Source organism: Leptonychotes weddellii, chromosome 7 (genome assembly GCF_054177405.1).
Source record: "Leptonychotes weddellii isolate Sample4059 chromosome 7, ASM5417740v2, whole genome shotgun sequence".
Lineage (NCBI taxonomy): Eukaryota > Metazoa > Chordata > Mammalia > Carnivora > Phocidae > Leptonychotes > Leptonychotes weddellii.
Genome location: NC_138375.1, coordinates 41,922,151 through 41,938,147, shown reverse-complemented (window position 1 = coordinate 41,938,147; position 15,997 = coordinate 41,922,151). Strand labels below are relative to the sequence as shown.

At 49.8% G+C, this 15,997-nt stretch overlaps 1 protein-coding gene across 1 annotated transcript in view; it reads right to left on the bottom strand.

The window, feature by feature from the left end:
• Nucleotides 1–211: 211 nt before the first annotated feature.
• The window catches only part of GALNT10 (polypeptide N-acetylgalactosaminyltransferase 10), a 219,924-nt gene continuing 204,138 nt past the window's right edge, over nucleotides 212–15,997 (bottom strand). The window contains exons 9-12 of the mRNA XM_081826212.1: nucleotides 14,141–14,362; nucleotides 10,426–10,542; nucleotides 4,728–4,877; nucleotides 212–4,191 (exon numbers count right to left, since the gene is read on the bottom strand). Coding sequence (XP_081682338.1) covers nucleotides 4,033–4,191; nucleotides 4,728–4,877; nucleotides 10,426–10,542; nucleotides 14,141–14,362 — 648 coding nt within the window. The 3' untranslated portion in view covers nucleotides 212–4,032. The remainder of the gene's footprint in view (nucleotides 4,192–4,727; nucleotides 4,878–10,425; nucleotides 10,543–14,140; nucleotides 14,363–15,997) is intronic.

The following is a 15,997-nucleotide window of genomic DNA, read 5'->3' as shown; positions in this document are numbered from 1 at the left end:
CCAGTCTCTCAAACATCTTGTTTCGTATCCTTCATCACCCTGTTCACATCTAGAATCATCTTGGTTAGTTGTCAGAGGTCTGCTTTCTTCTCTAGAATGATGGCTGTTGGGAACTTGTTCAGTATCCTGGGTACTGAGCAGACACTCCCCGAATACGTGGGGAATGATGGGGTGGAAGTTGGCGTGTGACAAGAACAAGGCAGACAGCATGTTACAGAAAGTCTGGCAGTTTATTCAACAAGTCACAATCACAATTGTACACGGTAAGTCAGTTCTTCACAAAGGCTCACTTTTCCAGGCAGGAGAAGAGAGGTTGGTGGTCTTGAGCTTTCTGTATGGAATACCCAGTCTGCCTTCTCAATATTCCTTGCCTGTAGTCCCTTTGGGATCCCAGTCTTCAAGCCAAAAACGGGGCAGAAGCCCAACCCTGTTATCTGACACGGCAGAATCGAAGCCATGTGGGGAGCAGGTGTTAAGAGGGCCCTGTCACCGGGGATGTAGGTCCAACTCTGGCAGTGCACCTTGGCTCAAGATCAAGTGTGGACTGAAATATGACTTGGATTTTCACAAAGAGAAAGTAGAAAGGAATTCCAGAGCAGGACTGCACTCCTTGCCCCTCTCCCACACTTAAAAATCTTCAGAAAACACTAAAAATGCACTGCCTCCCAGGAATTATAAAAGATCACCCAACCTGTACAAACTAGGATCGCCGAAGCAAGGAATCCAGGTTTCTCAGTTACTACCGTAAAGTGCTTTGCCACTCTTTTGAGACTCCAGAGACAGAAAAATGAAGACGCACAGAAAGAAACATGGAGTCATTTTAAAGGGTATCATCTCTTTCTTCAGGAGAAAAAGAAATTCAACAGGTAGGTTTGCAAAGTGAAGATAATGTGGACTTGGGGATCTGCTGCATCAGCAGCGAGAGGTGCTCCTTCTCCCTTAGGCCTGTGGGAGTTCCCCTCTCTGCCTCTGAACTAGTTCTTCCTCAAGGGGAGGATGGCTAGTTCCGGGATGGTTTTCAAAGTTGAAAGCACCAGGCAGAGGCACACAGTGGGATGGCTTTTTACACATGTGCCTGAACACTTGGCCACCTCCCAAGGCCTTGTATTTCCAGCAAAGATGTTCTCTGCATTGCAGAATGCTTCTGGAGACCCCCTGTGGAAAGGCTGCTGGTGGGCCCCGTGGTCATGATACTTTCCAGCCACACCGTTTTGTGACCGTCTGTCAGAATAGAGAGAGGAAAAGGGGCCCACACCGTCACCCATTACCCAGATGAGAGCACACCCCAGACTCCTGGCTGCTTTACTGAGCAACAGGGGGCAGTGTGAGCAGGAACCAGAATCTTTGAGACAGGTGGTTTTCAAAAATGAGGCCAAAACAATGAGTGGTCAGTATTTGTCATCCGTCCGATGGTCAGCTAAGCCATTAACTTCTCTCTTTCCTTCCCCTATTACACACTCTGGCCAGTCCCAGCACCTCCGGATAAGGGCTCACAGCAAGACCTGCTCAGGGGAACTACCCCTCCCTTGCTGAGGGGGTCAAACCAGACTTGAAAGGAGAACCAAAGGCTGGGAAAGAGGAAGGCTGTGGCCTGCTTGCTGCTCCTGCTGTCCACACGGGTCCTGGTCTTGCCGAGGACACGGCCACCCGCTTGGAAGGGGACCACTTGGGAATCTAGCGAGTGCTCGGCACTCTGTCTGCGGGCTGGGATGGGGGACTACAGGCATGGCCTCCAAACACGGCCCTCTCCCCGGGGCTGCTGAGGCCCTTCCAGGCCACGGACTAAGCGAGTTGTCCAGCTGCCCTTTTAATTTGGAGTGTTCCTTCCACGAACTGGAACAACTCTCGCCTCTGGCCCTCGAGGGACTTCTCCGTCTCAGATCCTGCTCTAGGCCCAACGTCTCCTGCTTGAAACTGGAAGTTCAGAAACACACACTCATCCAACAGAAACAGCACGCACCACCACTAATGTTTCCCCTCCCCCCAACCCTGCCCCTGGAGGTTTGTCTAGCAAGGCACTAGGAAATTGTTCAAGTTTAGGGATTTGCTGTACATTTGCATTTTCTTTTTAAAAGGCACAGTTTTTATTTTAATGATGCTGCATTGCTTTCTGAGGATGACCCCTAATTCAGCTCTCCAAACTGCAACACTCCTGTTCTCCTAGATCCTGGAAGGGGCCTCCTCTTCGGACTCCTTCCTACCGAGGACCACTTCAAAAGATAGAGCACTCATCTGGAAAAGACATGAGGGATCAACAAGCAAGCTTCCACGAGCACAGGTGGCCAGGGCAGGGCTCGTGCGGGGGCAGAAGTGGAGGGAGTGATGCTTTGCCAGCTCTATGCTTAATCGGGGTGGTGATGGTGGTTGGGAGTTTATGCCCCCACCCCCCAGATAAATGATGGCCTTGAGATCAGCCAGCATCTCAAAGGCAGATTCGTGGCTCTGTTCCCAGATTTATGTTGCATTTAATTGCTAAATGACACAATCGAGAGATCCAACTCTAATTGGAATACTGATTTCCAGTATTTCCCGGACTAGCTGGTGGAAGCCATTGGCTGTGGCATGCGATTTCCATCTCTGAATCAGCGGGTGGCAGGCTGGTTACAGCAACGATTCCTATTAGTTTGGGAGCCCTCTGGGAGTCTGACACGTAATTAACAAAAGGTAAACACGAGGGACTGGCATGGAGCTGGGTGTACACCTGCTTGTGGGGTGCTTTACTCCAGGGGAGGGTGGGGGAAGTTTGCAGGGCTTCGGAACTGCGCTGAGGACCGCGTCATGCCAAGGTCTCTGGTGCGAGCTGACGGACACAGGTCACCCCCCCCCCGAAACCACCAACCTCGGATTTCAAAGCTTGTCTCAGGCTGGGGGGCTGCCTTGGCCGTACTACACTTGGCTGGCTCTTTTAAATCACAGCATTCCAGAAATCCATACTGGGTGCTAGAATACCAGAATCCCAGGTAGCATTCTAGGTTGTGATCCAATGATAGAGTTCTTGGAAAATTCTAGAGTTCTATATGAGAACTAGAGCCGTGATGAGGTCAGAGGCTGGGCATCTTGCCCACGGTCCACCTTGGAGGCCTCCAGACATTTTGAGGTGAGCACCTCATACGTCTGCTCCTCTCTTAGGGCAGGTAATTGCCCAAGACAGAAAGAGGAAAACAGAAGCACGGCTCAGGGGAACTCCGCCAGCATATCTAGTTTGGGGGGTCTTCTAACTAGGCCCTTTCCACGGCCCCGAGGCCGGGTGAAACACACCTCTGAGTAGCTGGTGGCTGAGCAGTCCTGTGCCTGCAGAGCACTAACGTGGACATTTCCAGTGCCCAGAGAGCAAGGAGAGACATCCCATGCGTCCGTGGCAGCAAAGGAATGTCTGGGGGGTCCCACTTCTGACCCCAGGCCTGGCAGTTGGCCAGTGCTCAGTATTGAACACCACGAGGGTCCGGGCGAGACCTTCGATCACATCATCTGGGGCTGTGACAGAGCACGGAAGCTGGGCGGTAACTGCAGCTAGCCCACGACAGGCAGACACTGAACGGCTGGCACCAGTGGCCCCGAGAAAGGCCTCCTGCCCCCCCTTCTGCTGCAGATGGGGTCACTGGTGCTACAAGCTGCCCACACAGGCAAACGTTGCCCCTTTTCCAGAGGACAGTCATGTATGAGCCATCTGAAGGCTAGGCAACCTTGTGGGACCCGTTTCGGGGTGGCCTAGGGCTGCCCTGGCATTCCTCCCACATAACGCTCAAGGGACCGCGGGAACAAAGTTGAAAAGGCCCTCCTGGATTTCCATGATGCCATCGGGGGTTAAAGCAGGCACTGCTCTCTGTGAGGCCTCTTGTGGGGTCTGTTCCCCACCCCACCTCCAGCCCTGGGCTTCAGGGAAGCAGGCGGACCCCTGCTCCAGCTTTAAGAGCCCTGCGTGCCCTAGACCAGCGGGCCAGCACCTCTCACATCACGGCGCCCACAGAAGCCCTGCCTCCCTCGGAGAGGAAGTCTGCAGCGGGGCCAGGCCTGCTGAGGACACGTGAGGGCTCAGTTCCTGTTAAATTTTTCCAAGACTGTCGAGTTGGTGTGTTCGAACAGCCATTGCTGGGTGAGAGAAGAGGGGTTACAGGTGTTCATGAAGATCCGGTGGTCACTCCCACTGCAGTCCATGCAACTGCCGCTGACCGGGTGGTACAGGGTCTTGTCCTAGGAAACAGGGAGGCCATCAGCCGGGTGGCGCTGGGGACACGCCCAACAGCAGCAGCAGTACCGGCAATGCGGCCCCGAGTGAACACGGGGCTGGCTGGCCCGCCCCGCCCGCCCCGCCAGGCTTCCCTGCTCCGCCCGCCCTGGCCCGGCCGCGGCCGAACCCCGGCCGGGCCCCGGCCTGAGCCCGGCCCGAGCCCCGCCCGGACGCGGGCGGAAGTGACGCGTCACTTCCGGCCCGCGCCCTACGCAAGCCCGGCTCCTGCCAAATTCCACTGGTTCTCATGATGCCTTTTGTTTTGTTTTATAATGGACTCAGTTGCCAACATTTAAGATCCTAGAGGTTTCACACAAAAATCTTGGATTTCTGGCCGCTCTCGAATAACTGAGAAGTCGGGCATGGCGGGCTTGTGGGACAAATGGGTGAGTGAGTGGGCTCGGGGCGGGGGGAAGGAGGGAGGCACGGCGGCGTGTTTATCTGCTTCTTTTTCTAAACCAAGCCGGTTGCCCTGTCCCGCCCACGCCGCCTGCCTTACTTGGCGGTACTTCCACAGCTGGTTGCCCTTCATGCTGTGGCAGTCATAGAGGGTGACTGGGCTGGTGTGGGAGATGGCGTCAAAGCAGAACTTCTTGGTGTGCTGGGGGTCTCCGGGCCGGATGTCCTCTCTCCAGGTGAAGGTGAACACCTGTGCATATAGGGACATCGTCACGGGGACGGCAAAACCAGGGGACTTTCTCCTTTTTGGAGTGATAGTTAAACACAGAGATCCAGAAAACACTATTGACCACACCTGTTCCAATCACCCAGCTTCAAAAGTTACCAACTCGCGGTGGATCTTGTTCCAGCTCTACCCCCACCACGACCCCCCACCCCCACATTATTCTGAAGCAAATTAGAGACCTCACATCGTGTCAGGTGTAAAGAGTTCACGAAAGTGCCATTATAGCAATAAAAAGTTACCACGAAGTCCTCAATGTCATCGGGTAGCTAGAGTTCAAGTGCTCTTGCCTTGTAAGTTTCTTTTCATAGTTTGAATCAGGATCCAGACCAGGTTCACATACTGCATTTGGCTGAGAAGCGTTTTTTGTTTATTTTTTCCAGCAGCTTCATTGAAGACTAACTGGCGTACAATAGACTGCACACATTGGAAGTGCACAATTTGATATATCTGACTTGTTTACAGCTGTGAAACCACCACCATCATCAAGGTCATGAATATATCCATCACCCCAAAAGTATCCTCACATCCCCTATGGTCTCTTCCTCCTGTCCCTCCTCATTCCCCATGCCTCTGGGCAACCACTCCTCTGTTTTCCATCACTAGAGATTAGTTTGCAAGTGCTAGAATTTTAAATAAAAGGAAGCTTACAGTGTGTATTTTTTTTTTGTCTGATTTCTTCCACTCAACATCATTTTGTTAGGACAGCATTTATCAATAGTCTGTTCCTTGCCATTGCTAAGTAGTATTTCACTGCAACATACTCCTTTTACCTGTTCTTAGACATTTGGATGGCTCTCAGTTTTTGGTTATTACAAATACAGCAGCTAAGAACATTTGTGTACAAGTCATTGTATAGACATATACCTTCTTTTCCCTTAGACAAATAGCTCAGAGTGGTATGGCTGGATCATACGATAGATGAATGTTTAACTAAGAAACTGCCAAACTGTTTTCCAAAGTGCTTGTACCATTTACATTCCGACCAGCAGTGTATTCTTCCAGTTCCCCTACATTCTTGCCAACCTTTGGTATGGTCAGTCTTCTGAATTTTAATTTCCATTTTTCCAACGGAGTTAAGCATTTTTAATGTGTTTATTTGCCACTAATATACCTTCTTTGCTAAAGTGTCTGTACAAATCTTTTGCCATTTTTAAAAAAAGAATTTATTTATTTGACGGAGAGAGACACAGTGAGAGCAGGAACACAAGCAGGGGGAGTGGGAGAGGGAGAAGCAGGTCTCCCGCTGAGCAGGGAGCCTGATGTGGGGCTCGATCCCAGGACCCTGGGATCATGACCTGAGCCAAAGGCAGACGCCAAACGACTGAGCCACCCAGGCACCCTGCCCATTTTTAATTGGATTTTTTTCTTATTATTGAGTTTTGAGAGTTTTATATATTTTGGATCAAAGTCCTTTATCAGATACATGTTTTGTAAACATTTCCTCCCAGTCTGTGGCTTGCCTATTTTCTCAACAGTGTCTTTTAAAGAACAGAAGTTTGTTTTTGTTTTTTAAAGAAGTCCAATTTATCAGTGTTTTCCTTTTATGGATTGTGCTTTTGGTGTTTTATCTAAGAAATCATTGCTTTATCCAAGGTCACGAACAGTTTTGCCTACGTTTTCTTCTGAAAGGTTTTAGGTTTTAAGTCAATACACCATTTTGAGTTAATTTTTCACATATAATATAAGGCATGTATTGAACAATTTTTGGGGGCATATGGATATCCAATTGTTCCAGCACCATTGGTTGGAAAAGACTATCTTTTCTCCACCGAACTGCCTTTCAGCACTGGCAAAAACTGATTGTCCATATACATGTGGGTCTATTTTTGGTCTCTTGATTCTGGTCCATTGATCTTTCTTTATGTCAATACCACACTGTCTTGAATGCTGAGAGTTTATAATGTATCTTGAAACCAGGCAGTGTGCGTCCTTTAACTCTGGACTTCCTTTTGCAAGTTGTTTTGGCTATTCTAGGTCCTGTCCATTTCTGTGTGAATTTTACAATCAGCTTTTCACTTTCTGTAAGAAAAGCCTGCTAAGATGTTAGGATTGTGATGAATTTACATAGTGGTTTGGAAAGAACTGACACCAATACTGAGTCTTCCAATCTCTGGACATGGCACAGATCTCCACTTACTTGGGACTTCTCTCTTTTTTACCAAAAATGGTTTGTAGTTTTCAGTGTACAGGTCTTTTGTCAATGACAGACCTGAGGATTATATTTTTGGGGGGTTATAATAAGTGCATGTTTTTAATTTTAATTTCTGATTCTTCATTATTCATATATAGAAATACAGTTGATTTTTGTATCTTACAACTTTGATAAGTTCATTTATTAGTTCTGCTAGTTTCTCTGTAGACTCATTTGAATTTTCCACAAAGATGATCATAGAGTCTTCCAAATAAAGATTGTTTTCCTTCTTTGCCCACCTGCAGGACTTTTCTTTTTCTTGCCACAGGTTAGAACCTTTAGTACAGTGTCAAATAGAAATGGTAAGGTTGGAATCCCTGTCTTGTTCCTGATCTTAGGGGTAAAGCATTCAGATTTTCACCATTAAGTATGATGTTAGCTGCAGGCTTTTTATAGATGACCTTGATCAAGTTGAGGAAGTTTCCTTTTATTCCTGGTTTGACGAGAGTTTTTATCAGGAATGAATGTTGGATTTTGTCAAATGCTTTTTTTCTGGGTAAAGGTGATTATATGGGGGGGGAGGGGGGCGGTGCCTGGGTGGCTCAGTTAAACGTCTGCCTTCAGCTCAGGTCATGATCCCAGGGTCCTGGGATCGAGTCCTGCATTGGGCTCCTTGCTCAGCGGGGAGTCTGCTTCTCCCAATTGTGCTCTCCCCCTGCTAGTGCTCGCTCTCACACTCTCTCTCAAATAAATATATAAAATCTTTTAAAAAAAGGTGATTTTATGGTCTTTCTTTTTCAATTTGTTAACATGGTGAACCTATTGATTAATTTTCTAATATTAAACTCACCGTCCATTCCTGGGATAAATTACACTTAGTCATAATGGATTATCCTTTTTATATATTGCTGGATAGGATTTTCTAATTCTTCTTTCTTTATTTGACACAGAGAGAGAGAGACAGCGAGAGAGGGAACACAAGCAGGGGGAGTGGGAGAGGGAGAAGCAGGCTCCCGGCTGAGCAGGGAGCCCGATGCGGGGCTCGATCCCAGGACCCTGGGATCATGACCTGAGCCGAAGGCAGACGCTTAACGACTGAGCCACCCAGGCGCCCCTGGATAGGATTTTCTAAAATTCTGTTTAGAATTTTTGCATCTATGTGCACGAGGGATACTGGTCTGCAATTTTCTTATAATGTCTCAGTCTGGTTTTGCTACTAAAGTAATGCTGGCCTCAAAATAAGTTGGGAAGTATTCCTTCCTTTTCTGGAAAAGTTTCTGTGGACTTGGTCCCATTTCTTCTTTAAGTGTTTGGTAGAATTCACCAGTGAATCCATGTGGGCCTGGATTTTTCTTTGAGGGAAGGTTTTCAACTGCAATGTCAGTGTCTTGAATAGAATCCTGTTGTTTTCCAGTTGAGCTGGTGAGAGCAGGCACCATCCCTGGCCCTGTGTGAGCACTGGGCGCGGCTCCCTTTCATCCTCTCAGGATTTTTCCAGCCCAGGAAGCTCCCTCACACCCGTGCATGGATCAGTACTCTACCAAATGTACCAGAGGGACTCGGTAAATCCCACAAGTTCTCTCTGTGTCTGGCGCTCTCCTCACCTGTATTCTATTTTGTGAATTCTAGCCACATTGGTCTCCAACACTGTCAGCTCTGTCTCCCCAGCTCTGGAGTCTGCTTGGCTTCCCTGGGTCCTCCTCCTTGACCTGTGGCCTGGAGACTCTCTCAAGGAAGGACTGGGACAGCTATAGGGCTTACCTTGTTTGCTTGCTATCCCTCAAGGATTATTGTCCTCCACTGGTTGATGTCTGCTCTCTTGAAAAACAGTTTTCTACATATTTTGTCGGTTTTTCAATGTTTCTGGCAGGAGGGTAAGTCCAGTCCACATTACTCCACTCCAGCTTGGCCAGAAGCAGACATGATGGTGGCCAAGGAGTGGTACTAGCAGCTCCTGTCTCCTGATGGTTTGTTTCCCAGGCCTCTGGAACTCAGGGGCTGCATTTTAGATTCATATTTCTCCCTTTACAGGCTCACTACAGCTCTCTGCTCAGGGTGGTTGAGAGCCCTGGGGGATCTAGATCCCACTGGGGCAACTGGGCTGCCATGCTTCCCATTTCAGATGGGGGAGGCTGGCACAGCCACGCACCCAGGCACCATTTTGTTGCTTGTTTGAGGGAATCCTCAGGCATTAATGTGGACTCGCTGCCACACAGTGAGGCTCTTCTAGGCTGAGCAACTTGGGCACATTCTATCCAGGCCCTGTGCTGTTTCTGGTCTCTCTTAGGGTCCTAGGGTGGGGTGGGTGTGGGGAAGCAGTCACATGCTGCCTTGGAGAACTCAGGAGAATCGGTGAAGGAGAGCCACTTCTAATAAGAATTGTTATCAAGAAAGGAGGGGGGAGAGCAACAAGGATTTCCGAGGGAGGAGCAGACACTGTCAGGCTGGGCACTGTGCCCATCGGAGAGGCGGTGCTCTTCCTTCTCAGCATGCATGCCACGCAACCCTCCTGAGTTCTGTTTTTGCAGAGGACCCACAATGTAGGCTTCTATCCATGTGCACTTCCAAAATGCCAAAAAACCCATAGTTAGGAGACTATAAAAATGTACCCTTGAACCAAGATTCAGTGGATGTGGTGTGGTTTGGGGGTTATTGCTTAGAGGAGGGGACCACGGAAAGCTAAATGCAGTTTCTTCAGAGTGGTGCCTTTTCCTGCACTGCTGGCTTGCACTCTTCATTCTTTGGATAACACCCCTAGGGCATGATCTCCTGGGGAAGCCACCCTCTCCACTCTTCTCCCCATCCTTCGGTGAGGCTGACCACACCCCGGGCTCCAGGAGTGGGCATGTGACCTGGGCCTAATCAATAAGAGGACTCTATCACATCCCTATTGTAATGGGCTCAGGAAAGCCAATACGTGAGTGCCCCAGGGCTTTTCTAGAACTCTGGAAAGGGACATGCCTTTTCACGGAGGGATTGGAAGCCTTTGTTGCTGGTGGTCCCATCTGCCACCACATGGGAAGAGCCAGGTGAAGGATGAAGCCCACGGAGAGGAGGCAGAGTTGAGACCCTGGAGGGGTCCCACTGAACATCACTTAAGCTTTTCAGCGACATGAGCCAGTATGTTCTCCTTTTTGTTGAAGGCCATTTAGGCTGAGTGTCTGTTGTATAATTAACAGACCAGATTGGTGATTTCATTGCAATGTGAAGGATTCCTCTTTCTAAGGTGTTCAGGAAGCTCTTATAACTCATCTCCTGGGCTAACTTTTGTCAGTCATCATTGACCCGTGGCCTCTCTCTCCCAGCCCTGACCATGTGAGCATTCCAGGCTGCATACGACACAGGGGAGCTGGTTGCCAGTCCCGGAGGAGTGGCCCTCACCTGCATGTTGTTCCAGGCAGCCTCCCCGCGGCCCCGGACGCAGCTCTCCAGCCTCAGCGGGGAGCCCAGGGCCCCATGCTTCGTGTCAGCACACAGCCCTGTGCCCACATTGTGGATCTGAAAGAGACAGAAGGAAGGAGGGGACCAGTGAGCACCTTGAGATAACCCCCTGGGACCATGCTGGGGTGGGAGGAGGGAACCCAACAGAGACATCAGATGGGGAAAGCGCTGCACGGTCTTAAAAAAGCTTGGCCTGGGCTGGGGGAAGTGCCCTGTGCCTCTCAATACAGGAATACTCAGTCCACAGAGAAGAACTCTTCCAGAGCCTGCTTTGTCTTAGAGCATGCAAAGTCACAGGGTGCTGGGGGTGGTGGGAGGCCTAAAGGTGGGGGGGGGGCGGTATTCAAAGGACTCCCTGGCTCCCCTCCCAGAGAATTTGATCCACTAGGTCCAGGAATTGAATTTTATTCCCATTCCAGGTGATCCAGGGACCATACCTTGAAAACCACTCTAGAAAAGGACATGACATCTTTGCTGTAGGGTCTTGGACTCTCTGCCTTCTAGAGCAGGTGAATGGCAAAAGGTTCTCAATCCCAAGAACAACGGAAGTTGCAGTGAGACAGGTGTGGTGTGGTGGGAGGAGCCCCAGGCTGGGAGCCGAAGGCCTCACTGCTCCCAGTTAGCCAGCATCACTGGCTGATGGCCACCGTGATGGTGCCGTATCCTGGAGTTCCTGCCACATCGTGGGGTTCCTGCCTCAAAGAAGCACTCAGTTTTGACAGAGGGTTTGGAGGTGTGCTGGTCGTGAGTTATCCTGTAGTGGCCACCCAGTTATCCTGTTGCAGGGAGTCTGACTGCCCAGCGGCTGTGTTCTGAACCCACTGTGTCTGAGTGGAGGCCATGCTCCCTGTGTGCTGCTTCCAGCCAGCATCTGAGGGTGGCAGGGGCACTGCAGCAGGCCCGTTCCTGGGGATGCCAGATTCCTCTGATCTGGCTTAGTTACTTGGCTCAAGCTTCCTCAGAGCATCTTTGCAGTGTGGGACTCCTCCTGTCCCAGCCCTTCCTCCTCCCCTCACCCCCTCCCAGAGGGCAGACCAGCCAGCCCCACAGTGAATCTCCCAGCCTCTCCTGGCTCCCTTCTTATTTATTCTCTCAGGTGTTCCCCCAACAAGTCTTTTGGTGTCTGTTTCTCAGAGGACTGGACCTAATACAGGGGAGAAAGCCCATAAAATGGCAAAGAAATGAAGAGCTTCATGAGGGAAGTCAACATGACACGTCCTTGTACAGGTGTTGGGTAGGGCTGGCCAGACAGCTTAGTCAGTTAAGGTCCCTCTAACTTGCTGTGTGAAGTTGAACAAGTCATACCTGGTGTTTCTGCTGGTCCAAATGCATCTGTCCTTCCTCTGGTAACAACACCCTGATTTCCCTCCCCCTCCCTTTTTTTTTTTTTAAAGATTTTTTTTTTATTTATTTGACAGAGAGAGAGACACAGCGAGAGAGAGAACACAAGCAGCGGGAGAGGGAGAGGGAGAAGCAGGCCCCCCGCGGAGCAGGGAGCCCGATGCGGGGCTCGATCCCAGGACCCTGGGATCATGACCTGAACCGAAGGCAGACGCTTAACGACTGAGCCACCCAGGCGCCCCCCCCCCCTTTTTTAAAAAATATTTTATTTATTTGACAGAGACAGAGAGACAGCGACAGAGGGAACACGAGCAGGGGGAGTGGGAGAGGGAGAAGCAGGCTTCCTGCCGAGCAGGGAGCCCGTTGCGGGGCTTGATCCCAGGACCCTGGGGCCATGACCTAAGCCGAAGGCAGATGCTAATGACTGAGCCACCCAGGCACCCAACACCCTGATATGCTATGGGGCTACCACTCCTTGTCCACCCTGTGGCCTGTCAAAGTATCTGTCCTACCCCTGCTTGTCCTGTGGACCGCTGCAGACCCAAGAATAAGACCTTTGCTGGCTGTACTGGGAAGGAGGCATATACTTTCTGCTGACTGGCCAAGCTGACGGTTTGTCAACCATCTTGCTACCCTCAGCATGAGGCTAACACAGAAGGAAGCAGAGGTAAACAGGAGAAAAAGAAACTGACATCATTTGAGTCCCTGGATCCAGGTGTGTCCAAAGCAACAGCTACCCAAAATTTCTACGAGAATTAATACATTTCTCTTTTCATTTTAAATTGGACTTCTGTCGCCTACAAGTAAAGGAGATCCAACTCTTATGCTCATTGTCCCCAAACCTCAATATATCCATCTATAAGGGAGTGGTTCCTCTCAGCTCAGAGACCCAGAAGCCAGAATCTGGTGACGGAGTGCTTCTCGCCCTGGAAGATGGCCTGTGTCTCCCAGCAGGACTGGCTTCCTAAGTGTATGACATGGGCAGCGGCCCAGGGCCCCTCAGCCAGAAGGGCCTGCCATTGGCTTAAAGTTCTGCTATCACTGTCTTGAATTTTTTTTTTAAAGGTTTATTTATTTGTTTCAGAGAGGGGGGTGCAGAGCGAGAGCGAGAGTGAGAATCTTTTATTTTTATTTATTTTTTTATTCTTATGTTAATCCCCTACATCACATCATTAGTTTTAGATGAAGTGTTCCATGATTCATTGTTTGTGCATAACACCCAGTGCTCCATGCAGAATGTGCCCTCCTCAATACCCACCACCAGGCTACCCCATCCTCCCACCCCCCTCCCCTCTAGAACCCTCAGTTTGTTTTTCAGAGTCCATCGTCTCTCATGGTTCATCGCGAGAGTGAGAATCTTAAGCACAATCCCCACTGAGCACAGAGCCCAACTCGGGGCTCCATCTCACAACCCCGAGATCACGACCTGAGCCAAAGCCCAGAGTCAGACACTCAACCGACTGAGCCACCCATGCGTCCCATCATAGTTTGATTTTTAGTAATCTGATTTTTGAATTTGTAAGTGAAACCTGATAGGACAACGGAGCACGAGCGTGAGCAGAGCTGATGACACACTACACGTGCATCCGCTGTACCTTTCTCCTGTGTTTGCATACAGCATCTGTGATGCCCCACAAGCACAGCATCCCGGGGGTCCCGCATGCACGGGAGTTTGGCAAGACTCAAGTTACGGCTATGATTAAGTGGGGTGCTGGCAGGTCTGAAGGCCACCCTTTCCTTTCCAACCAGGACTAGACTGCACAAAGGAGGGCCATGGCATTCTGGGCCGATGAGTTCTATCGTATCCTCTTACTTGTGTTACTGCCCTGGACCAGCCACGGCTCCCCTCACCAGCAGCAGATAACCGCACAGAAGGAAGAATAGGACAGCCCATAGTTCGCTTTCCTTCCACCCTTCCTCACTCATCAGCAAGCTGCAGGGAGAGCATCTTGGTAGAAAGTACGCATTATCAACAAGTGAAATAAGATCAGCTGAGTCAGTTCTGTGCAGGGTTTGCACTGTTCTGGTAAGAAATACATATGCATGCACAAGGGTTGAAATACAGATTGTGAAATTTCACCCATCTGGCACATGAGTTAAATGCTCTTCTGTTTGCATTTAAAACTGGCACTGCAGAATATGAAGATGAATGGTAAGATTTCTGCTAATAATTTAAGGTTTTAATTTTTCCCTACTTAGAACATTAAATAGCAAATAAAAAAAACCCACCACCACAAGGCTAGAATCAGGAGAGCTGCATCTGCATTTTGCACTGGGCCCCACTTATGTAGCCGCCCGGGCCCTCCGGACTCACCTCCCCCCAAGCTGCGGCGGGGGGCTCCACGGGCGGGTAGAATTTGGGCAGGTCCCAAGCAATCTTGGTCATAAACCACTTGAAACTCTTGCAGTTAAGGGAGCTGCGCAGCTTCTTCTGGGCGGCGACGTCCCCAGCAGAGAGGTGGCGGTACTCGGGCCGGCGCTGGTAAATGTGCTCGGCATACTCATCCATCCACACTTCCGCCACTCGCTTCAGGTTCTGGAGGGCGACAGGCAGGTGGAAGGGTCAGGCCCTCCGAGGGGCCGAGGCCGGGGAGGGGAGCAAGGGTCCTGGAAGTTGAGGTTAATCCTTATTTTACGTTGCATCAAAGACCCTAGCCCCACCGTGTTTTTAAAGCCTTCTATACTTACTTATGCATGGTTTTAGGACTCTACAACTACTGGCTGAATAAAAGATGGTTGGTGTTTTACCCGCCCATCTTCCACCCCCTTTTTCTGTCTCCTCTGCCTCACTGTCCTCTCAGGTGGCTTCAGGAAAAGGTACATGAACCAGCCTGACGAACGGGAACCAGCACGGGCATAGCGATTGGCCAGCAGCGACCACGTGACACACACAGAGCCAATCAGAATCAAGAGGCGGCAGTCTTGGCAATTTCACTGGAGCTATAGGGAAGAATTGCTCTGTTTCTGCTTGGATTGCTGGGTAAGGTCTGACGCGTGAGATGGAGGCCGGAGCTGCTGGGCCACGGGGAAAACCTGACCAACGGTGAATGAATGAAGCAGAGCTGAGGCCTAGACGAGAAACACACTCCTCCTTTTAGTACCTGAACCCGGCCGTGCCTGAAGTGAGCACTATCCCGGGACCTTCCGTTCACTGAAGTCGGTAAATTCCCTTTCTGCTTATGCCAATGTGAGTTGGGTTTCTGTCATTTTCTACTGAGTGCTGACCAAGTTGCCTGGTGAAAACAAATGATAATCTGCAACCAAAAGGTTGCAGCAGCTGGAATTTTAAATAATCCTTTGAGGTGCAAAAGTTGCTGCTACGTTTGTTATGAAACAAGGATAATCAATAAAAAAAGGACAACCACATTATTGGCAAGTAGGGGCAGCAGGCAGGAAAACCACCTGTTTGTGGGTAGATTTGGAGATAGAGGAAAAGTGAATTCGTCCCTGTAACCAGGAGGAAGATTCCTCATTCCATCTGTAGGTGTACATACCACCTGCTGAGAACCACAGACGTCTGGTCTGGAAGAGCACAGCTTCAGGGTTCAGGCGAAATTCTCTGTTCCAAAACATCTTCCTCCAACCCCTGGCTGTTGTCGGAAATCTGCCTTTCGACTCAACATTCAACTCTCCAGGCTTTATCTCTATCGTAAAGGTCGCTCCCCCACCCCCACCGCCACCCCGGCCGCCCCCACTGCAATCCAAATTTTCTTATGAAGCGTAAAAGGGAGTTAGCATTTTAAGCTGTATCAGTCATTCACACCTCAGTGTAAATGACTGCTCCAGAAGCAGAAGGTAAGGCAGGGGTCGACAAGCGTTTTTTGTAAAGGGTGAGATTGTAAATATTTGAGGCTTTGCGGACCATATGGTCTCAACTCTGAGGTAGTTATAAAGGAGCTCTACACATTATGTAAATGAATGGGTGTGGTGATATTCCAATAAAACTTTATGGACATTGAAATTTGATTTTCATGTATCACAAAATATTCTTTCATCTTTTCACCCTATTTAAAAATGTAAAAGTCATTCTTAGCTCATGGGCCACACAAAGCAGTTTGCTGACTCCTGAGCAAAGAGGAAGGAAGCCAGCAGGAGGCGGGGCTCCATGCCAAAGGCAAAATTCGCCAACTCCTCCATTGTGCTGACTCTTGAGTTTGGGACTAGGAAGGCA